Genomic DNA, 24,116 nt, shown 5'->3' with positions numbered 1-24,116 from the left:
GATGGCAGGGCTGCACAATTAAGCCCACTTTTTAGTTTTTGGCAGACAGCGACTACATTGTCTGGGTTGGCAGTGAGCTTGTAATCCCTGTGCTTCAGTCTCCCAGTAGCTGGGACAGTAGTCCTATACCAACAGGTCCATCCCAGCCAATTAATTGTTTTTCCAAGATAGAATACACTTTAGTAGACACAGACAACAGGAAATTTCTGTTTAATGAACATTTTTTTTCACAGAGACCATCTATATCACATTGCGATTACAACGTAGATGAGCTGAAACTATTTTTGTGCAGATTTAGAAGAAGGGAACCCTTTTAAAGAAATCAGGCATAGAGAGGTAGTTGAATAGTGTTGGTGGGGAGGGAGCGTTATCTTAATTTCCCTTCAACTCATGACCATGGAAAAGTAAAATGGCTGCTTAACAAACAAATGGAAACCAAACAATATACACACTTGCCACCTTTTATGTGGCTTGCTATTTTAGTCCTGGCATTACAAAGCACAGCATACACCAATGAAACTAGTTTAACAACAGCCAATGGTGCCATGCTGAACTATTTACTATCTTTTTATCTCACTGGTTGTCATCATTGCTTGAACAATAGATGAATGTCCACAGACTTTACGATAATGCATAAGGTACAGTGTTGCTTTGTAAACTTCTGTTAATCACATTTGTGGCTGCAAACAGGTTTTAAATGCTAGAGTCATGAAGCAAAAAGCTTTAAAGTGACACCAGGAACAGTGGTTCCAGGCACTTCTCTCTGGAGGTTATTTTAACATGTTTGGAAACACCCACTTGTAAGTGAAAAGTTCTTCATTTCATCACTGGATGTGCACAATCCAGACTATTAAGTAGTGAAGCAGTAGACTGAGTGGGACCTATCGTTCTAAAAGGAATTGAATGTGTACACTGTGCATGGCTCTTTTGCATTCCTGCCCGCTGAACATTAGGAATGCCAGAAAGCCAAGCATATGCTTTTCAGAGCTGTCTTCTATCCAGAATCTAAACCTCATTCCCTAGACCCAAGAATGGGCGTGCAGCCTGCTCATTTCTACCTTGAGGAGTTGAAACGGACACACAGTCCACAAGCTGGGAACTCAGGGATGAATCTATGGCTAAAATTCACATGCTGAAAATGGAGTTGGCACAGGGAATGCAGGCTCCAGGGGGTCGCAGTCTATCAACAGGACACAACTTGTTGACAGGGGTGCAGTGACCCAGCCATGGGAGTTCTGAGGCTTCTGTGGCTACTCACAGGGGATTATCTGAACCCAGGGCAGCTCTACAGGCAGAGGTGGCAGCACCAAGTGCGCCATCACAACTCAATCCCGCTCCTGAGGCAGCACGGAAGTCGAAGCACGTGGCCTTCAGAAAAGGCATGCTATTTGGAATACTTCTCTGCTCCCCTAAGTGAGGAACAAGCATCTTTTTTCTTAAAATTAGCCACTGCAAAGTACTTTCTTCAGTTTTCACTTTCTACATTTTGCTGGTTTTTAGCTAGCAGCAATAGTACGGTACAAAGCAGAAAGGCATAAGGTCTGCTTGCTACCTAGGGTCTCTTTGTGTGTGTGTACACACGAACAGACAGACAGACAGACAGACACACACACACACAGAGAGAGAGAGAGAGAGAGAGAGAGAGAGAGAGAGAGAGAGAGAGACAGAGACAGAGACAGAGACAGAGACAGAGAGAGAATGAGAGAATGAGAATAATCTACAAGGTCTGGGTCAGTCATGAATTCAAGATAGAAAGAAAGACTAACCCAAAAAAGTGGCACTGTCTACAAGGAGGACTCTTATCCTTTCAACTCAGATATAGTTTTTATCTCTGTACGTCTCATGTCTGAGCTTAGAAACAGAACCTATCCACAGGTGTTAAAAATGGTCAAGTTCGATGGATTAGCCCACTTATGTACATCCCAAAGAAAGTCAAAGCCTAGTACCCTGCTGTTACTATTATTGCTGGAGAACAACCCAATCTAGATCCAGGCTCAGAGGAAAGTGCTATTTAGCCCAGCAAAGATTTCCATGTGTTCTTGGGTATCCTCTTATCAAAGGAATTGTATCAAGAAGCCAAAAATCCACCTTCCCCCTAGATTAGTAAGTAAGAGATGTGTTGGACGGCTTCATTTGACTTCACCTGGAACTTCTCATTTTGAGCTCTTAGGGGTTTTGTGATTTGTTTGCCATGTCTACTGAGTAAAACATATATAACACAAAATTTTCAAAGATCTGTCACATTGTGGGTACAGAAACAAGCTTGGCCACTCACTGAACATGTTACATAGGCATATTCTTTAAAATTGTTCACTCTTGTGAATAAGAAATTGTTTTCTTATCTATATATCTAATGATGCTGTCTAAAAGGTTATTTCATGTGTTCAGGTAAGTGAGATCAAGATCACTCACTCAGTTTAGTACCTGGTACATGGTAGGTTTTCAGTACATCATTGTAGAGCCTGTTATTTGGGGCAGCAGAAAGAAATACTATTGGCTGTGTGCAAACTCCATAGATGGTGAAATCTAATTGTTCTGAAATCCAATTGTTCTAGTTGAGATTCTCAATATATGAAAAAGAGGGAGAGATGGTTTTGGTTATTCTTACGGAACCAGAACTTAAGGCTCCCATTCTATCGAGAATTCTAGATCTCCTCCAATATAACACTAATTTTTAGCCCTAATTAAAATGGGGACAGCTTTCTTGGCATAGAAATTAGTTCCTACAACTAACCCTCATTTTCTCTCCAGTCTTTTAATTTTCCCTACGTTTCTTTTATTTTTACAATACTGGAGAGAGAATCAGCGCCCCATGCCATGTCAGCAACTGAGATGTATCCCCAGCTCTACTTTGCTGGTCTTAACTCCAATAGGAGTCACTTGCAATCTATCAAGTTGTGGTCCAAGAATCAGTGGTTTGGATTTACAGTAGGGTACAAATGAGAATTACAAGTAAAAGCAATGACTCATGCAACTGTAGACCACTGATGATATTCTGCAACATGGCTGATAATAGTTATAGTTTACCAAATAGCTCCCAACATCAAGGTACTGTGCTAAGTAATTTCTTACATGTCCCATGTAATGTTCCTAACAAGCCTATATACTATTAATATCACTACAATTTCATCTTTTAGTAAAATATATAGAACACTACCCAAATTTGCCTACAATCCTTGTGAAGGGGCCATGCTAATCTTCTCTGTTTCATTCTAATTTTGGTATATGTGCTGCTGATGTGAGCACAAGTACCATTTCATATATATAAGAAAACTGGGACTCAACGGAAGCTAAATTACTTGCCAAAGTAACATATGTAGTAAGTGGAGAAGCTTCTGCTCTTCTTCGTTGTGCTTGCACTATAGACTAGGAAGCAGTCATACTACGACTTCGATATAATCACATGGCTGGCTGGGCATCAGGTGCCAGGGAAAATCCTCTTAATGTCCTGTTCTCTGAGCCCTCTAGACTTAACTTGGATAGTATCTACTTCTTTATTTACATTCCCTACACTTGCATCATTCTTCACCAGCCCAGATTATTCCAAACAGACCTGGCAATGCTCTGACAACACCGCCTCCATCAAGCAAGTTGTCAGTGATAAGTTGGTTTCTGCTTCCATGAGTCTCTTTTAGAGACCATCTCTCTCTCACACACAAGCCCCACCTCTTCCATGTTTCTGGTGGTTATAGAAGAACCTAGACTGATCCTTGAAGCAATCTCTCTCTTTCCTCCCTCCCTCCCTTCCTCCGCCCCTCTCTCTCTTGTTAACAGAATGGAGAGCCTACATGTGAATAACACGCCATAGTTGTCCAAAATCACCTGGGAGTAGTTTGCATGAGAAACAAAATCTGACAATTCACTTTTTCTAACTCTCACTTTCTCCTCTGCCACTATAACAGTCCCACACTCTATTTTTCAGGTTTCTCTGACACCGAAGGACTCAGACTAGCACTAAGCTCAGAAACTTACTCCCATCTCTTCACTGTCTTTTCTCCCCCTGCATTGAAATCTTTGGCCCATCTTTACCAGGAGGGAAGGCAGTGTTTACATAAAACCATGGATTCATTCTCTGGATCTTTTATCATAATTTAAAAGGGGTTCTAACCTATCCAGTTTCTTCACACTTTAAGAATAGTCTCTCAAGTATTCCAGCACATACTGGTACAGGTTTTAAACTTCAGAACTCAGAAGATAGGGGAGAGGCATGCCAAATTGAAAGCCACCCCCTCTGAAAATACAGGTAAATATTAATCTCTTCCCTAACTGCACTGGGGAGAAATGAATACTTTTCTAATCAGATTGCCTGAAATAAATACCTATAGTAGATTGTAATAAAAAGACACCTGTAATTCATCTCTCTGATCTTGAATACGTCTTTCAACCTTATTCTGCACTACACATGGAAAATGGATTCTTTTACTTTACTTTGGTATACCCCACAATTTATGCCAAATCAATTAAGCATTTTTCTATTCCTTAATTTAAACTGAAAATGTGGAATCTGTGAAGATGAATTACTTTAGAATTCTTCTGAAGTTCTTTTAAACTTAGTCCACTAGAATAGACCTGAACTATATAAAAACAAAGCCCAAGAACTGGGATTAATTCAACAAAAACTGAGTAAAGAAAGAACATTGCACATGGTTAGTACTGTTATCCTCCCTACAGAGTAAGTCACATCAATAAATAAAGCAACGAACTTTTCAGTAATGTACACTTAAATAGTTACAAACATATATGTAGAAAAACGTCGCAGTAGTGCAAAAAATAAATTATTAAAACAGAAAGAAGTATGAACATTATTTTTTACAATGCTTTATAAAACCTGAACCATTTGAAATGAGACCTCAAGTCAGTGAAAGAATGCAGTAACATTAGTATCTCTTCTTGACATTTCAACCACACACTCATTTAGCTATGAACAACAACTCACTTTTTTAACTTCAGAAAAATTGATGCTAAACATCAACTCTTTTTGACTTCTTCACACTTCTGCTATTTGTGTGTTAGCACGGTGTGTCAAGAAGCATTTGAAGACAGTAAGTCAAACAGGTCACATCCTTTTGGTCTTTCTACCTCATTTCTGTGTGGTCAAAAAGAGTAACAACATCTATCTAGGGTACTCTCTTCTATTAAGGTGTTATTGCAATTAGATATGTTTACAAGAACATTGCCTCGGGGCAGTTGAGAGGGTAGAAATTCCTCTTCCACAATCCAGTCCCTTTAATTTTGGTTTCTCGATATAAAGGCCAGGATACGCCGAATACCATTCAGTCTATCCTTTAAGGACCTCATTGCTAGGAAGGGAAGCTGAGCTCTGCTTTCCAGAGGAAGAACCGCCAGTGTCCACCAGCACCAGGCTGGACCATTCGGATTAACCTGCAACAGAGAAACACAGTTCATGGATCCCATGTAGTCCATGTATAGAAGTCCACATGCATACAGTAAAGTATCACACATGGAACTGCTTCTGTGTGTGGCAGAGATTTCTGAGAGTCTCCAGCATTTTTTTTCCTCTTTTATTTCAGCTAAGCACATATGGTGGCAGGGGGTGAGGAAAACTGTTAGTTCTCAGGCATCTTTGCAGCTAGGTGAGGTCATAAGGTCAAATTTTAGCTAAAACCAAAGAGAAGAGATACATCTAAGTTCCCATCATTTTATGGGAAAAGAACATGTAGTCTCTTCCTCTTTCTTCCAATTTTTTAAAATTTCTTTTAAATGTTTTTAATTATTTTATGTGTATGGTGGTTTGCCTGCATGTATGTCTGTGCACTACAGAAGTCAGAAAAGGGTGTCAGATTTCCATTAAGTGGTGGTTTTGAGCCACCATGTGGGTGTTGGGACTTGAATCTGGGTCCTCTGGAAGAGCAGTCAGTGCTCTTAACCTCTGAGCCATCTCTCCGTCTCTTCCCCATTTCTCTATCAAGACTGAAGACATGGTGATGATCAGTCTTGGTCAATCAAGAAAAAGTAACCCTCTAAAGATGGCAGAGCTTTGTGATGGAAGAGCTCTGGTTACTGAACGCTCTCTTGGAATAGAACTGCCTTAGCCCTCCAGGACTGAGGTCTTCTTTCTCATTTGAGCCACAATCATATTTGGTACTTGTTAAACCAAGGAAATCAACATTTTAACAGATTCACTATGCTCCATAGGCTGACAGGGTTTCTCTGTATAGTCCTGGCTATCCTGGAACTTACTCTGTAGACCAGGCTGGCCTCAAACTCAGAAATCTGCCTGCCTCTGCCTCCCAAGTGCTGGGATTAAAGGCGTGTGCCACCATGCCCGGCTAGGCTGTCTGATTTTAAGATGATTTTTAGAGTACCCACTACTTTGTCCCTTCCACTTCTCAGGGTCTGGTTAGGTCCCTTGGACTGATCCATTTAAAAACTGGGCCTTTAATCCTATGACTCTCTGGGCTTGATATGTCTTTTAGCTCCCATCAGTTTTTTATTTGGTGGAAGGCTGTAGTCTAAATATACCATGTCACTAATAGCTATAGCTATCTTCTCCCTTGTAACCAAGAGCTATGATTTCCAGTCTCAAAAAACAGCAAACATTCCAATTAGAAAACACATTTGTGTTAACCCTCAGGTTTTCCTTTTAAAAAGACATTTCACACTCCTTATCAATCCTTCACCAAAATTCTCTTTGTCATAAGCTTCCTGAGCACACGTTTTAGACATTTATTATTAAACCTCAAGTGAGTTTTCTTCCCACAACTTTCAAAGCAAGTCAGCTTTCAGCTTGTAGAGAAGCACATGTGGCTGATTTAACTCCTTCCACGTGGGGGTTTTTTACTCCAAATTGTTTCATGTGTTACTCCCTGAATGTCTGTGAACTCTTGGCTTTTCTGTATCTTTAGCTTCATGTGGACACTACCAGGTTGATCCTCTGAATTTCCCCAGGATCAGCAACAGAGATACTTAAGCTGATGTTAACACTGTGGCTGTTTCTAAGAAACCTCCCACTAAGGTACAACATCCTTATTCGCGGAACTGCTTGGGGCTACAGGGTTAGCTAGAGCAAGCTGGATGAGTTTTTGCTGCTGCTGCCACCACCAAGGCAACATGATAGCAAAACTAATAAGGAAGGAAATGATTTGAGCTTGCTATGTCATTAAGGCCTTATGAATCACACGGAGGCATCTGTGTTTTCTCCTGTGGAAGATGTGGTTAGCACTGCTGATCTTTATCTTTTGTCTGACTGGGAGAGAATGTTCCCCAGCAGGTGAAGGGGAACATTAAGCTTGAACATGACCTTGTTCAGAGTTATGCTGACTTCTTGAGTCACAACAGCCAAGAGCTGGATCACCAGAAAGCACTTGGTGACCTTGCTCTCTTTAGAACAACAGAGTGATGCCTCTGTATCAGGAAGGGGAAAAACCACTCTGTGCTCTGAGGGAAGCAAGACACCTAGGCCAATTAGGAAACAGAGAGGCATTTTGGAGTCTCAGAATGTAAGAGGAGGAAGAAATTTAGAGATTCTTAATGATCCTTTCTGATTTTAGAGAAAAATTGAAAGAGGGGAAGGGCTTTTCCCAAGGTCACATTTAGAAAGGTAGGCAATGCAATATATTTATCTATCTATCTATCTATACATATATACATATATAATGAATTTTCTATAGTGATAGAATCAGGAAGCATACATTAAAAAAGAAATCAAAGAAGTTACAGGAGTGATTCTATGGAATAGCCAGATTAGAATATGAAGAAAGGTAGCACTAAGAATATATATTTGCATAGGCCATCTAATCTCCAAACTGGAATTCCCCCACAAACATTGCCTGATTAAAAGCAGAGAGGCAAGGCTTGGGGAAGCCAAGATCTACAAGCTTTCCTAGGAGACTGTGGATCTGTAGCCTGAGTTCACAGAAAGCTGGTCCTCAAAGAAGACCATCCAGTAGAACCTAACAAACTATGTCCTTGGCGGTCAGTTTTCTTAGGACCTGGTCAGGTTAGGGAAAACAGCGAAGGTCTAGACTTGCAGGGCTAAGGACAGGAAGGTTTATGCAGCTGTGTTCTTATAGGATAGTCGACCCTACCTCCCAGCTCCTGCAACAGTGGGGACATGAAGCTGGCTGGAAGTAGTAACCTTTGCTATCACCTCTCTTAGTCCCTGGCCTTTGCATAGATTCTGTCACCCTAACATTCCTATGGTGTGGCTCTGGACTGCCACTGATGGTTTTGTTGGTGGTATCTGTGCTCCCTTCCTCTCGTCTCACTTATTTCTCAATATCTGTCTTAGGTCCAAGTTCCTACTATTTATCTTTGTTCACTCAATTCAGACTTGGGACCCTTTTGGCCTTACTCATGATGCTCACTCCCTAGCTACACAATACCATATTGAATCTGTCCTCTTTTCTGCACTTGACTTGCTGCATGACAACTACACACCCATCTAATCACAAACCCTGGACAGCCCCACGTGGTGGGCCAACCTATCATAAATAGATATTCTTATATACCTGGGGGTCTTCGTCCTTCTCTGGCATTGGACCAAAGTGATTTAGTATCCGATTCTTCAGAGATGCTTTGAGCGAGTGAAACCATGATGACGCTTGCTCGTACACACAGTTGTGTAACCCCATAAGTTCAGCACAATCATCTCCCTGAACCTGAAACCATCAGAATGAAAGTGAAGCAATCTCCATCTCCTGCATCTGTCTTAGAACTGTTTTCAACACCTGACTCTCTTCTGAGAATCTGACCTGCCTCCCCTTCACTCATCAGGCTTTCTCTTGTGTAAGATATGGAACACCCAGCACCTGGTGTACCAATATGGCAGAGAAAGCAGGAAGACAAAACTTTGAGAACGATGCCTCAAACAGCAAGCAGAGAGACAGAGGCTTGAGCTGGCACAGCTGAAGGTGCATCGTGCTGGTTTAAGGCATGCCTCTGTTCCTTCCATTTTTACATCCATTTCTTTCCTACTCACTGGGAAGGCAGATACGGACTATATGTGTGCCTCAGTATGTCTTCAAGGTCAAATGCATTTATCCAACTATCATATATTAATCCATTACATAAGGAATATAATTGAACATAGGGTTGGAATATAATTGAACATAGGGTTACTGATGTCTTTATCTACCCATTAGCTCAGAAAAGCAAGGATTAATTGGACATGTGACCATTTTTGCTTTAAGAGATGGCAAACAACTTTGATTTAGGATGAGTGCTCTTGGGCAGGTTGCACATTTTAAAGATGCAAATTTATATATATCATCAATAATCTCAAAAGAAATGAGTTGGACAATATAAATCAATCCATAGTTAAAATACTTACGTGTAGACCCCATGCTAAATTGAGCCCTTGGTGTTCCCAGCAGAGACCTAATATAGGCTGAATGGGTCCAGGGATTAGTCTAGACAAACATTAAGCATAACTACAATTTGGGTAAGCAGGGAGAATGACAGGGAAAGGGAGAACTATGGGTGCAATTGGGCAGCAGTCCAGCAACATTATCTCAGGAGCAATCTGATGAGAAACCCCAAGGTCTTATGGCAATTCTGAGAGACCACTTTGCAATCATCTTTGTATACCAAGCTACATTGATAATTTGGCTTCCAGGTTTCTTGGCACTGGCCACCCTCACCTTTTGATCTTCAATGTATTCAATGTCAGCAGTGTTGTAGCCATCCCGTTGACCCTGATGGAGCACTTTGAAGCGCCTCTTGCCTATGCTGTCTACCACCGATCGGCCATCAGAAAAGAATTGGACATTTCTGATCTCTAAGATGCAGCCATATTCTACAAACCTGTTTATTGAGAATCAAGTAAAAAAAGTAGATTGTTGGTGAGTTCTATTGTTCTTGGCCTGGACCCCAGCCATTCTTAACACATTGAGCTGATTACTACAGGATTTCTGTGCCCAGATCTACCACTGCAGCTACACAATAGGAAACATCAGTGAAAAAAAAGAGACCTGAACATAATGGTATAACTGCTACCATTTGCTAAGCACATACTATGTACCAGTGCGATGGCCTGAATGTTTATCCTCCTCAAAGCTTGTGTTGAAATTTAATTGTCATTTTAACACTGTTAGAAGGCTTTTAAGAAGTGATCAGGCTATGAGAACTCTGCTCACATGTGTGGAGATTTACATGTGTGGAATTACTGCAAGAGCACATTCATTGTTAAGAGGCAGGTTGGAGTCACTGTCTCTCACTTTGTCTTTCTACCATGTTAGGACACAAGAAGGCCTTATCACATCCTGAACATGACAGTACACAGTTATAGTCCTAGATACAAAAGAGGCTATTAACAGGAGAATCTCAAATTTGAGGCTTGCTCGGGCAAGTTAGTGGTACCTGGTCTCAAAATAAAATGAAACCAGTTTGGAATATAGCTTAATGGTAGAATGCCTGCCTAGCATGTGCAAGGCTCTGGATTTAATCCTCCATACAAACAATGACTATTATCAGATGCCAGAATCTTAGTAGTAGACTTCATAGTCTCAATAAATGTAGGGACAAATTTCTATTGATTAAAGCTTCATGTGTTAGTTCACACCTATAATCCTAACATTGGGGAGGCTGAAATAAGATTGCAATGAGTTTGCAGTCAGCCTGGACTATATCATGAGCCCCAAGCCAACTTGGAAAATACTATGAAACCAGTGCTTACTATACAGCTTTATGTTACAATATCCAAAATGGATTCATTCTGACAGGAACTGTACTAGTACTTGGCTTGCACCAGTAGCTCAGCAGTTCTCTCAATAAGCAAGAACAGTTAGGTAGGTATACCATCATGCTCACTTAACAAAGAAACAAGACAGAACTGTCAAATCATTTGTCCAACATCAAAAGGGGTTCCAAGGCCATTGCTCACACGTAAAAGTGGGTAGCTTAACTCTAGGACTTAACACTCTTAACAAGACAACATGTTTCATCTGTGTTGTTTGTTTCTGAGACAGGCTTTCATGTGTTCCAAACTGTCCTTGAACCTCATAGGTAATCAAGAATGACCTTAAAACTTGTATTCTCTTGCCTCTACTTCCCTATAGTTGGGATTGTAGGAGTGCAATACCCTTCTGCTTTATGTAGTGCTGAACATTGATCTCAGGGCATTGTGACTGGTAGGCAGGCTGAGCTACAGCCATAGCCTACAAGACAAGTTTTTTAATACATGTCACCTGCTGGATGAAAGGCTCCCTCTAGGGTTCTCTAGAATAGGGAGATTCTCATACTGTAAAGCAGGCACTTTCATCCTCACAGATGCTTGGTGTTTTGAGCTTGCCTCATGGACTTGTTGATCCCACCTCTAGGAGCTTTCCAAAGTAAAGCATAAATACCTTTCCACCCAACTTCCCTGCTGTCTAGGTCTCTTCACTTACCCTTTGACAGGATCTCCAAGGCACATGCCAAACTGTCTTGTGCCTGTCTCAATACATCTCCGAATCATCAGGCGGTAACAAGGCTCAAAGATGTGCAAGGGACAAGGAACGGTGGGATAGGCCATGGTGCACACGAAAATAGGGACATTCTTATTTAAGCTGTCAAGAATAGAAGATGAGATGTATCTCAATCACCCAAGGGGGCAGAACACAGAAAGACTGGTCAAACGTCATGATATGTTTCCCTTGGAGAAAGACAAGGAGTCATCGAAGATTTAATGGACGATAGAAAAACACTAAAATGCACCTCATCTTGTAGGCCAAGTCCTATGATTGAGTGCTGGAAGCCTAAACTGTCATCACACAGTCTAAATTTGTTGATTAGTTCTCTATAAACTTACTGTGCATGACAGCTCTGCTACTTCTTCCTTCCTTCGCTCCCTCTGTTAACCCCTCACCTCCTTTCTCTGGCCAAATGGACAGATTCAGGTGAGGCACTTTGCTTGAGGAATAAAGGGCACTGATGGTATACCTGTGCCAGCTTTCAGAGGAGCAGTAGAAAACCTCCTGCAAAGTCCTTATATGCAGCTCTAATTTGCAAAGCCTTTAGAGATCATTCAGAGCAGACTCAGCCAGGAGGAGTAGCCAGCAATAGACTGCCAAGAATAATGTATTCCAGTGATGCTCAAATGCTTTTGGACATTAGAATAATGGGGAACCAACCCTTAAACCTAGTTGACTGGGCCTCCAGAGTTACTGATGCATTCACTCTGGAACTGGGATACAGGAATCTGCTTTTCAATGGATACCCTTGAAAATTCATGCACATGGCCCACTGGGAATCCCCTACTGGACCAGCTTTTCATAGATCCTGGTCCTCTGAATTATGTAGTAAATCCAGTACAGGGACACTACATCTAAATGGGCCAAGAAATGTATAGCCAGCTGCCAGCTGCCTCCATCTTAAAAGGGGATAGGTCGCCGGGCGTGGTGGCGCACGCCTTTAATCCCAGCACTCGGGAGGCAGAGGCAGGCGGATTTCTGAGTTCGAGGCCAGCCTGGTCTACAAAATGAGTGCCAGGACAGCCAGGGCTACACAGAGAAACCCTGTCTCGACAAAATGAGTGCCAGGACAGCCAGGGCTACACAGAGAAACCCTGTCTCGAAAAAACCAAAAAAAAAAAAAAAAAAAAAAAAGGGGATAGGTCTGAGATGCCTTTATGACAGAAGACCCCTCACAATGCTCCAGTAGTACAACCTTAAGTGATAGCTGAGAAAAAGACTGAGAAAGGTTAAAGATTAAGTAAAGAATCTGGGCAAAAAAAAGCTACAAATGCACCGGGTAGTTTCACTATAAAAGTCAATGATCCAGGTGTAGTGGCGCACGCCTTTAATCCCAGCACTTGGGAGGTAGAGGCAGGCGGATTTCTGAGTACGAGGCCAGCCTACAAAGTGAGTTCCAGGACAGCCAGAGCTATACAGAGAAACCCTGTCTCGAAAACCAAAAAAAAAAAAAAAAAAAAAAAAAGCCAATGAGAAACAAAGATTTCTAGTCTCTGAGGCAAACATTATATGAGCCAAAAGGCACATCCAAACCAACTGGGTGCACAGTTCAAACATGGTCTCTTCCCAGGGGGCATATAAGCAGAAGAGGTCCCCCCCCCTCAGGAAACAGTTCACCTTCAGAATGCCGTGAGGATCCACCCTTGTGGAGAGCAGGGAGGTTGGCTATTATTTTCTGCTTTTTCTGCTAAGTGCACAAGAGGCAGAGCCCTTGAAGATGTAATTATGTCTTCATCCCGACCTTTTGCCTCTCACACTGTGTGCGGCAGAGGAAACACACACAGGTGCTATTGCCACATATTCAGTACTTGCTATGTACAAACTCTTTGGGTCTTCAGAACAAGTCTATGATGTAAGAGCTATCTTCTTCAAGTTCCTCCCCGAGAGGTGAAAGAGCATTTTATCTAGGTCTACAAAGCATACTCAGTGAAGCAGCTGGGTCTTAACCCCAGGCGTGCACCTGCATCACACTACTCTTTAACCACCCCATCACCTGCTTAAGGACTCCAAGGAATCTTCTAATTGTTTCATGTGGTCTCCTAATTAAGCTGCTCCTCAAGTCACTTCTCATACTATGCGCTCACTGGTGCTGAGATGCAGCAGGTGATTCTGTGGTGTGGCTGATGAGCATCTTTGGAAGCATGCTGGGAAAAGTTTAACTGCTTCTGAGGGGGATGGGAGGGGTGGTCTACAGCAGTTGTTGACTTCGTACTGTAAATACTCTCACCATGGTTATTTCAGACTATTCACATGGTATCATTTGAGTAAGGAGCTCAAATGAGGTAAGAAACGTGACAGTTTTCCTGAGCTGGTGTGCATGAAATGGAAGATACAGGCAAGTATATACATACTTAGAAAGCTCTTCCATTTCCTCTTCATAAAGCCTCTTTCGTTCCTTGAATTCTTCTGGCAGGAACGTAGCTATGAGTTCTTCCAGGATTACATTTTTGCTATATTTTCTTGATGGCAAGCACTAGAAGAGGAACAAGGTAATGAACTATTATATAGCTCACAGAGAAACACAGAATACTTCGGACGTAGCCCAGATAAGTAGTCGAATCACTAATTTGGACCCACAATTTGCAAGCTAATACAGCCACAATGTGTGTGTCTTTTGGCTGTTAAGAGTTTTGATTTTCTTTAAAACTATACAATTGATCCTTTATAATTAGAAAAAAGTATTTTAACAAAGAAAATAATGGCATTAAACTTTTGAAAATCTCATAGATGAGCTAGAGCTTTGGATTTGAGATCATGTTCATGTTTGAACTAAAGAGGGGTGGAACATGTTTCCTTTTTGCTTTCTTTATTGTTATGTTTACAAGCTCTCTCTGGATAGTGCTGAAAGACTCTGGTCAAAGGATTCAGGGAACCAAAAGGCAATGTTCATATATCCTTTCATGTCCTGCCCCCCACCTCCATCCCAATCGAATGCCTGGATCCTAGATATTTCCAAGTCTTTATGTCTTAATTTTAGTTAAAATAAATAGCACACACACGCTAACAGCCATGTACAGGTTTTGTGAAAATGCAGAGAGCAATTCACTGTGTGGTGCTCATCCCCAGTTGATTCAACTACAACACAACCCCTGCTTGTAAAGCTCAGGACATTCTAGAAAAGTGGGCAGAAAGATCGAAAGAGCCAGGGGACCAAGGTGTGTGCTTCGAGATGGCTTTCTTTGTAAATGACAGGAACCTTGTACCCATGAAATCCTCAATAAGACCTTAACAAGTGACAACACCAGAAAACTTTTCAAGGAGGATGGAGGAAATCTCCTGAGGCCCTACTCCTAGCTGAATAGCTACAGGCAACTAGTGACTACTGAGAGAGGAAGAATCAGTCCTCTCCAGGGAGAAGCCCCCTAATTGGTTATCCAATATCAAGTGGTGAGCCTTAAGAACATATGTATATGAGCAACACTAAAGGAACTCAGGAAGTTGTATTTATATATTTATACATGAAACAACAGTTAAAGAATAAAAAGTCTCAAAATTTGTAGGGAGTGGAGAAACATAAGCAGCGTTGGATGGAAAGTGGGACGGGAAAAGGAAGTAAATACAGTATTCATATGTACTCCTCAAATAATAATAAATAAATAATAAATATCTGCAGAGACTTGATTGCTGTGGGGCCCAGTAGAGGGAGCTCCTGAGTATCAAATTGTTGCCTTTAAGACCATTTTCTTCCCCAGGAGTCTATTCTGCAATGAACATGATTGGAATATTTATCTCTTTGTTAAAGTACGGCCCTGAATGAATACAGAGATAGATGAGAATATCTTCTAGCCTCTGAGTCTCCTCTGACTCCACAGCATCTGCCTAAAGGATGCCTTATCAGCTACTGCCATTGACTGGCAACAGGGGCAAAAAAAAAAAAAAAAAAAAAAAAAAAGTGCCTAGTCCCAGACTTTAGAAGCAGTAACTCAGTAAGGAGGAAAGTGACCCCTCTGGTGATGGTAAAATACAGAGATAAAGTTTGGAGCTGTGAAGAAAGGATGGACCATCTAAAGACTGCCATAGCCAGGGATCCATCCCATAATCAGCTTCCAAACGCTGACACCATTGCATACACTAGCAAGATTTTGCTGAAAGGACCCAGATATAGCTGTCTCTTGTGAGACAATGCCGGGGCCTAGCAAACACAGAAGTGGATGCTCACAGTCAGCTATTGGATGGATCACAGGGCCCCCAATGGAGGAGCTAGAGAAAGTACCCAAGGAGCTAAAGGGAACTGCAACCCCATAGGTGGAACATTATTATGAACTAACCAGTACCCCAGAGCTCTTGACTCTAGCTGCATTTGTATCAAAAGATGGCCTAGTCGGCCATCACTGGAAAGAGAGGCCCATTGGACTTGCCAACTTTATATGCCCCAGTACAGGGGAATGCCAGGGCCAAGGGGTGGGGGTGGGTGGGTGGGGGACTGGGGGGGGAGTGTATTGGGGACTTTTTGGATAGCATTGGAAATGTAATTGAGGAAAATACCTAAAAAAAAAAAAAAAAAAAAAAACAACTCCAGGAAGCAGAAACTCAGAAACTCTAAAATGGTAACAGTGCTTTTCTCTAGACTCCAGAGGCTGAGCATATGGTACTTTTTTCCTTCTGTTGGTCTGAACTTTGTCATGTTAACACAACATAGATGTTTCATTTAAATAGGACCACAGAGTTTTTTGTTTTAATCTACAATCAGGTTGCAAATCCCACCTCTTTAATCAAAGGAAAGCTGTGACTTCAGCAGTTTCCCAATCCCAATACACATCCTCAAGGCTACCCTGGATGATGGGCTCATTCCATCTTCTTATTGTCAAGAGTTAACGTCTTAACATATACTTCTATGGACCCAATAGGAACCTGTATATAGTTCCTTGTATTCATGAGACAAGGTCTTTCTATGTGTCTTAGGTAGACCCTGAACTCACAGAGCTCCTATCTCAGCTTTCCAAATCGTGAGACAGCATGCATCACTATTCTCTAGAGCTAATGTGGCATTATTTATTATTCTGCTACCTCTCTTCAAGTATTTTGGTGCAAAGCAATATTAATACTGGTTGGAAGCTGAGATTGATAAGTCTCTGAAGGAAGGAAAGCAATAATCCTGTCTTTCGCCACAGGAAACTCCATAAGACCCACTTGAAGATGTAAGCTGGTGGGGTTCATTTTAAAGAATCTGAAGTCCTCAGAGCTTTACAAGCAGTCATGTATCTGCTAGTAAGAACAGTGGCTCCTGAGCAGCTATAAAAAAGAAGACCACCTTGAAGATCTGAGAGGGTTCTTTGAGGGTGTGGTGGCAGGGGCCTGTAGCAGCTGACCTCTTTGAAGCACAAATAAACATTATATGCAGAAGTCAGAGCTATCTAGTTCAAGGATAGTGGAAGCAAAAATTCACTCAAGATTATTGTTTACGAGGTTCCACAATGGGATAAGAACCAAGCCTTGTGTTTATCATCTATTGCATGTTTTTGCTTCTAACACAAATGAACTTCATTACTGACAGTTATTGAAAAGATAGATGTTGCCTCATTTTCCTGAAGGACTTCGTGGAGAGAGGAAGGATGTCTAGGAGACAGCAGAAATAAACAGACGGTGGGGGTGGCATATTTTGGTCAAGCACAGTACAGTGCCTTTGGATACAGCTGAGCACAGTGTTAATACAAAATACGCTAACACAACCAAAGAAGAAAGAGGGTTTACCTGTAAAAGAACGTCTTTGCACAGTGGACACTTTGCATTATGATCTAGGCATCTCTCAAGACATTTCAAGCAAAAGGTGTGTCCACAAGGTGTTGTGACTGGCTCATAGAATAATCTGAAATTTAGGAAATGAATATGAGAAACCTATAATAAGATAAAAAAAAAAAAACAGACAGGGACATTGGCAGTTAAGTTCTCAGGGACATTGGCAGTTAAGTTCTCACAGTACTGTTTGTCAAAGCCTGTGGGAGGGGCACTCCTTTTGTGTTGTCACACATCAGAAAAGCATTTTCTTTTTATTCCTGAGCTACATATAGAAAGAAGCATTGCTTAATTTGTTTGTGGCATAACCAAATCATGTTGTAACATTAATTCTAGCCTTTTCCTGTCTGGTCCAAGAAAATTCAGATTAGTGCTCAGTGTCTGAATAGATTCCATTACATATAAAAAAATTGTTTAGCCAACCTGTTTACCTGATTATGTTGTAAGCACACAGATACACACAGATTCTGTACATAATGTTACTATGGAGAAAAACTTTGTGTTTGCTAACCTTGAACCTTCTATTTATTTAAGTAACAGTTGGTGTCTGCCTTTTGTGTGGATGGATAACTTCCCCAGGAGTAATAATTAATATTGTTAATTCAGTCACTATCAATAGTTAAATATGTTCATACATCTACCTACATATAAAAATATGTACCATACTTCCATTAGATCTTATTTTAGTTGCTTTGGGAAAGGAAGATGTTTTTAAAGCAATCTGGGGACCCTTAATGAAAGACGTTCTGTACATTCAGATATGCATAGATTTACTTTGTATAAAGAGAAGCTCATCAGAAACAGCTTCAGGAGTTAGGGGTCAGCTAATGATGACTTAAGAAGTAGGGCTCACATTTAACAAGATTGTGAGCATAGACAAAAGGGAGACAAATCTTGATCAGCTTATTTTGAGTTCCCAAGAGTGTTCAGTTGAGAGGAAGAAACTGTCAGCCTCATATTATATGATATCATATATTTAATTAAAAAAGAGATCAAAAGAAGAAGAAGAAGTCAATGATTCAAGGAAGAGGAGGAAGGGACACAGTTATGAGTTGGAGGGAGAAAGGTGAAAATTATGTAAATACAGTACTGAGATATGAAATTCTCAAAAAATCAATTTAAAAAACTATAAACATCTGGTGAATCTCAATACATTGCAATGTGTTATTTTATTTGTTGATTTGTTTGGGGGAAAACTTGGCAAGCTGATTTCTAAATGCAATAAGGAAATGCAAAGGGCTGAGTGCCAAGACACATCTGAAGAACAAGGATGTGGGAGGACTTGCTCCGCCAAGCATCAGAAGTTATTATAAAGCCACGGTGATTAAAACAGGGTGTACTAACACAAGGACAAATAGATCCATGGAACAGAATAGAAAGCTCAGGAATAGACCCAGACATGGATTCTTGACTTATGACAAATGCAGCATTTTAAAACAGGGCCATGGGAGTATTTTTAATGCACAAATAGCATTTTCTATAAATGCTATAATGGCTATCTGTATGAGGAAATAAAAGTGGACCATCTTTTACATCATACACAACAATCAATTCCAGGTGATCTGGAAAATAAGCCTAAAATAAAATCTAAAGTAATACAGCTTTCAGAACATAGAATAAGAGAACATACTTATGACACAGAGATAAAGATAAAGAAAACTCAAAGAAACACTATAAATGAAAAGATTGTTAGTTTTGACTGGGATAAGATGAAGAACGTTTCATTTAATCTAAAAGCATCACTGAAAGGGCAAACAGGCAAGTTATGGAGTAGGAGGGAATTTTTGCAATATGCAGGTAAGAAAAGGCTTGTATTTAAAACATACCTAGAGCTTCTAAGAAAAGAAATATCTAAAGCAGTAAGAGAAACAAAATGTCTAGTAGAAAAACAGGCATACAGTGGCACATGCAGAAACAGTGGCCATTCATGATATTCCAAACTAGAGCTAACTCAAGCATCCCTCTACAATAGACTAAAGAGACTGCAATACTCACACAATGGGATGCTATATGCTAATGAAAATGAACAAACTTTGCTTACATGTTCACGTAAATAAAAACAACAAAACAAAACAAAACCAACCACTGGATTCTACCTGAGTTTTAGGACTTAGGCCAAACCAGCTGATACCATTTACAGCTGCATATTTACATGGTAAAACTATGAGGAACAAAATCAAACTCAAGATAGAAGTTTTGGGGTTGTATTATTTACTTTTATATTGCTGTGAGAGAGCATCCTGACCAAGACAATTTTATAGGAGACAGTTTATCTGAGGCTTTACAGTTCCAGAGGGTTAAGGTCCTGCAAGGATAGTAGGTGACAAAGTGGATGGAGCTTGAAGCTGAGAGCTCACTTCTCAAACCTCAAGCAAGCAACAGAGAAAGTGATCTGGGGATCATAGAAGGCTTTGAAACCTCAAAGCCTGCAGCCAGAGATGCACTTCCTCTACCCAGACCATACCTCTTATGCCTCTCCAAACAGTGCCACAAACTCAGACAATGGGGGACATTTCACTGAAATCACCACAGGAGTACTGGTCCTGATTGCAAAAAGGCACGTGGACAACTGCTGGGGTCCTGCTGATGTCTCACTTTCGAAACCAAGTGGAAAGGTGGCTTTTCACAATATTTTATACAGAACATATATATTTTACAATAAGAATGTGTTTCTAAAGTATGATTTCAGAGCTGATTCAGGAACCACTGAGGTGATCAAAGATCACAAAGGCCAATCCAGAACAATTATTTTTTTACTACTTGAATTCTGTGCATCTATTTTGCTTCTCTTTCTCTCTCTCTCTTCCCCCCCCCTTTTTGTGTGTGTGTGTGTGTAAATCAAACCCAAAGCCTTACACATGTGAAAAGTATTCTATTACTGAACCCATTTTTCTTTAAAGATAAGGTCTTGCTATGCAGCAAGCCAGATTAGCCTCATACCCCTGGCAATCTTCTTGCCTCAGTTTCTCAAGTACTAGAAATAGAAGAATGTATCACCTCCCCTAGATTCCTTGATCTGGGTGTTTTTCAGGGGCAAGTTCTTACTCTGTAGCTCAGGCTGGCCTGTGACTCCTAATTAACCTGTTTTAAACTTCTGAGTATTAGTGTTACAGACATATACTATTCAGCTTATTATCTGAATGCTTTAACATATTATTTGGTTATACATATAAGGATGATGATTAATCTGTTATCTACTACTAATATACAAAACACTTTTTCTTGAGAACTTCATAATTGAGCATATTGTACCTTTAACTATATATGTATATGTATGAATACATGTTTCCCTGATTTTTACATCCTGTACCTCCTAACTACTATACACACACACACACACACACACACACGTTTCCCTGTTTTTACATTCCTGTACCTCCTAACTATCACCAAGATACTGGAGGGTAGGTAGATAGGATGATGTGCCTTGCTATTCCCTAGCAGGGTTGAAGTACAAAAACTGCTTTTCTCCTGGCTGTGCCTGTCTTTAACCCTCTCCCTCCAGTGTTCCCTGTGCACAGGCAGGAATTTGGAGCAGCAGCCGCAGCACTCCCAGGTGCACATTCATTTGTACACAATCTTTTCTTCCCTGCAACTGGGATCCCAGACTCCTTAATCCACCCAATATAATGTTTTTGTGGAGAAGTCCTGCCACCCCTTCCAGAGGTTGCCTTCCTAACGCAGAGCTATGTGCCCTTTGGTTTTTGCTCCCATCTAAGGTATATATATATATATATATATATATACATACATATATATACATATATATATTACTGTATTTCTGGTTGTATGAAATGCTATTTTTCATTAAAATTAACTTTATATATTAATAAATGGTAATTGTGATTAACTCTATTTTACTGCTAAGGAAATTAAAACTCAAACAGATGAGATAACATGCCCAAGATTACACTACTAGCTAGTAGGCAGAAAGTTTGGAATATATAATCAAGTCTGACTTTCCAGCTAATCTTCCTCCTTTACTCTACAAGATAGCCAGGACAATATTGTATCTACACATTCAAATACATTCCAGCCAGCCAGTGATCCATCTGTAGATGTACACACTTCCACATACACTTTTCTCCTTCCATTTCTGACACTCTCCCTTCTTTCTGACTCTAGAAAGATAAACAAAAAGACTCTTACCTATGATGATAGAGGTATAAACTAGAATGTCTGTCCTTTACCCATTTAAGATAGGGATTTTGAAAACACTTTGGGGAGACATTTTTAAATCAGAGCAGGGCCAGCTTGTCTCACAAGAAAGCATTTCACATTATCAGAGTGATGGGGTAAACAATAGTAAGAATAAATGCCTTCAGTTAGATGTCAGTCCAGATAAAATGCCTGCCTTATCTAGAAAGAGCTATCTTTCTCCACCAGTGACATCCTTGCATTGTGTTGTTTTGCAATCAGATTATAGCAAAGGGGGAGAAAGAAGGGGGAGGGAAAGAGAGAAAGAAAGGAAAGTAAACTGCCTTAATACCCAGTGACTTAGGGAGCTATAGCTAGATTATATATAAAGTTGATCCTTTTACTTGTCACCAATGTCACTGGGCCATTGGATAACAAGCTCAGGTAGCAAATATTCTCACTTCTAATTTCAAAAGATCTTATTATCCCAAAGGTATTCTTTCCATTGATGAGCCCCAGTGGCTCTGGTGATGTATACCAGGTAAAACTAAAGGATGATTTCCTGCCTCCAGTGACTGCAGGGCAGGGTTCTAAGGTGTTGAGATTAAGGGAAGACTTCCTTGAATGGAATTCTTCCAATTTAGCAATGGGAACTTGGAGACTGAAAAAAAAAATCATAGGTGTATTCTCCAATTACTCCTCCATTAAAAAAAAAAAAAAAAGGGGCCGCAGGTAGCCCAAGATGACCTTGAACTCTTTGTGTAGCCAAGGATGACCTTGAACTCCTAATCTTCCTACATCTCCATCCCTAGTGCTAGGATTACAATGTGAGCCACTACACCTGGTTCCAGTCACATTTTTTACCCTTTCTCTGTGAAACTTACAAACCAATCAATTTGCTCTCTAGAATCAAAATATATACATTCATGGTCTAACTTCTCTCTTCCAGGACACCACCACAGGCTTAGATTTCAGTCTAGAAACTTGTACAGGTGGTATAAATGTCTAATTTCATGGCCAGGAGGCTTGAAATTACCTGAAGTCTTAGCCTCTGTGATGATTAATATCAATTGTCAATTTGACACCTGTGTTAGTCAGGGTTTCTATTCCTGCACAAACATCATGACCAAGAAGCAAGTTGGGGAGGAAAGGGTTTATTCGGCTTACACTCCCATACTGCTGTTTATCACCAAGGAAGTTAGGACAGGAACTCAAGCAGGGCAGGAAGCAGGAGCTGATGCAGAAGAGGCCATGGAGGGATGTTCTTTACTGGCTTGCTTCTCCTGGCTTGCTCAGCCTGCTCCCTTATAGAACCAGGACTACCAGCCCAGGGATGGTCCCACCCACAAGGGAATCTCCCCCCTTGATTACTAAATTAGAAAATGCCTTACAGCTGGATCTCGTGGAGGCATTTCCTCAACTGAAGTTCCTTTCTCTGTGATAACTCCAGGTGTGTCAAGTTGACACAAAACTAGCCAGTACAACACCTAAGAGACAACCCCCCCCCAAGACACTTGGGAGAGATTATCTAGATTAGGTTAGCCTCTGAGTACCCAGAAAGACATTACCTAGATTAATTTGAAGTGCAAAGACACACCTTAACTGTGGGCCGCACCATGTCATGCATGGGCTGGGATCTGATACGGACTCAAAAGAGGAGAGTGTGAGTTGAGCGCCAACATTCACCACTCTGTGTTTCCTGTATGTTGTGAAATCATTGCGAGCAGCAGGACCCCGGAGCTCACAGCCTCATTTCCTCCCACCTGCTGCAATGTCTTGCTCACCATGAGACAATGATCCCCTCCGATGGTAAGCCAGAACAAACATTTCTTCCTTTAAATTGGTTCTGGTCAAATATTTAGTCACAGCAATAAGAAAAGTAACCAAGTACAAAACCTCTCTTCTAAAGACACAGGAGGGCCAAAACAAAACCTAAGGACAACCACAGAGAAAACAGCAATAGCTCCAAGTGGGAAAAGAAACTTTCAAGACAAGAAAAATACAGGCAAACAAATTCACTCCTTCAAGAACTGATGTGTAACTTAACAGACAAATCCTGTTGGAAGGGAAGCTACATGTTTCTTCTCAAGGACTGAAATGCAAAGAGCTTTAGATCAGGTTTCTTACACCAGAAGGCAGTGAAAGTCTAGCTATAATTTAGTAGCCTCCATAACATCTACTCTGGCCAAATATGGAACAAGGGGCCACAATGGTTTTTAAGCTCGGAGGGTGCAAACTAGAAGGGGTGCTTATCCTCTGTGTGTTGATTTCTTGGAGCAAATTCCTAACTCTTCTACAAAGTCCCTTGTGATTAGGGACAAAGAAGATGAAAGAGGAAAAGAAAAGGAAGAGGAACAAAGGAATTTCAACCTCAGTATTTTTATTCCACAGAGAAAATACAAACAGGATGTTTGATTTTGTGTCGCCTGGATTTTGGCAGGAGTGTTAAGGAGGGTTAAGCAGAACAAAGACCTGCTCTTTCTGAGTAAGCTAAATTAAATCGAATTCACAGCGCCTATCACAGGCTTTAGAGACACAGCGCTGGTGTGGTGCCTGCAGGGCCCATTCTCTGCTTGAAAGCAGGTTTTTGCTATCTCATACCTTGGCTTTAGCATGATGCGCTTGCCACTTTGTAGTGAGGGACTGGGTGAGGTAGTAAAAAGGATCTGCTACTGTTGTTCATTCCATTCTTGTCCACACCACTTAAACAGACTACTGACAGGATGTGTGAAGCTTAATTTGACTGCATCTATGCTGTGTCTTCTGAGTTGTATGAGACTTGTATATGCTTGTCAACAAATTTTGCTACTACAGATTTTTTAATATACTATTATT

General features: G+C 40.8%; 1 protein-coding gene and 1 non-coding gene across 3 annotated transcripts in view; both read right to left on the bottom strand.

The window, feature by feature from the left end:
• Positions 1 to 204: 204 nt before the first annotated feature.
• Positions 205 to 24,116, bottom strand: part of Lonrf3 (LON peptidase N-terminal domain and ring finger 3) — a 40,464-nt gene continuing 16,552 nt past the window's right edge. For both annotated transcript variants that reach the window (XM_021153854.3, XM_021153855.3), the window contains 6 exons: positions 17,103 to 17,217; positions 13,763 to 13,884; positions 11,349 to 11,507; positions 9,603 to 9,765; positions 8,472 to 8,621; positions 205 to 5,382 (listed from right to left, as the gene is read on the bottom strand). In XM_021153854.3, coding sequence (XP_021009513.1) covers positions 5,227 to 5,382; positions 8,472 to 8,621; positions 9,603 to 9,765; positions 11,349 to 11,507; positions 13,763 to 13,884; positions 17,103 to 17,217 — 865 coding nt within the window. In that variant the 3' untranslated portion in view covers positions 205 to 5,226. The remainder of the gene's footprint in view (positions 5,383 to 8,471; positions 8,622 to 9,602; positions 9,766 to 11,348; positions 11,508 to 13,762; positions 13,885 to 17,102; positions 17,218 to 24,116) is intronic.
• LOC115030122 (U6 spliceosomal RNA) lies at positions 3,140 to 3,246 on the bottom strand. Its single transcript, XR_003835750.1, has one exon. It is a non-coding gene; the product is annotated as a U6 spliceosomal RNA (small nuclear RNA).

Source organism: Mus caroli, unplaced genomic scaffold (assembly GCF_978045245.1).
Source record: "Mus caroli unplaced genomic scaffold, Mus_caroli_1 scaffold_5, whole genome shotgun sequence".
NCBI classification, from domain to species: Eukaryota; Metazoa; Chordata; class Mammalia; order Rodentia; family Muridae; genus Mus; species Mus caroli.
The sequence above is the reverse complement of the archived record's forward strand: the minus strand, read 5'-3'. Positions and strand labels throughout refer to the sequence as shown.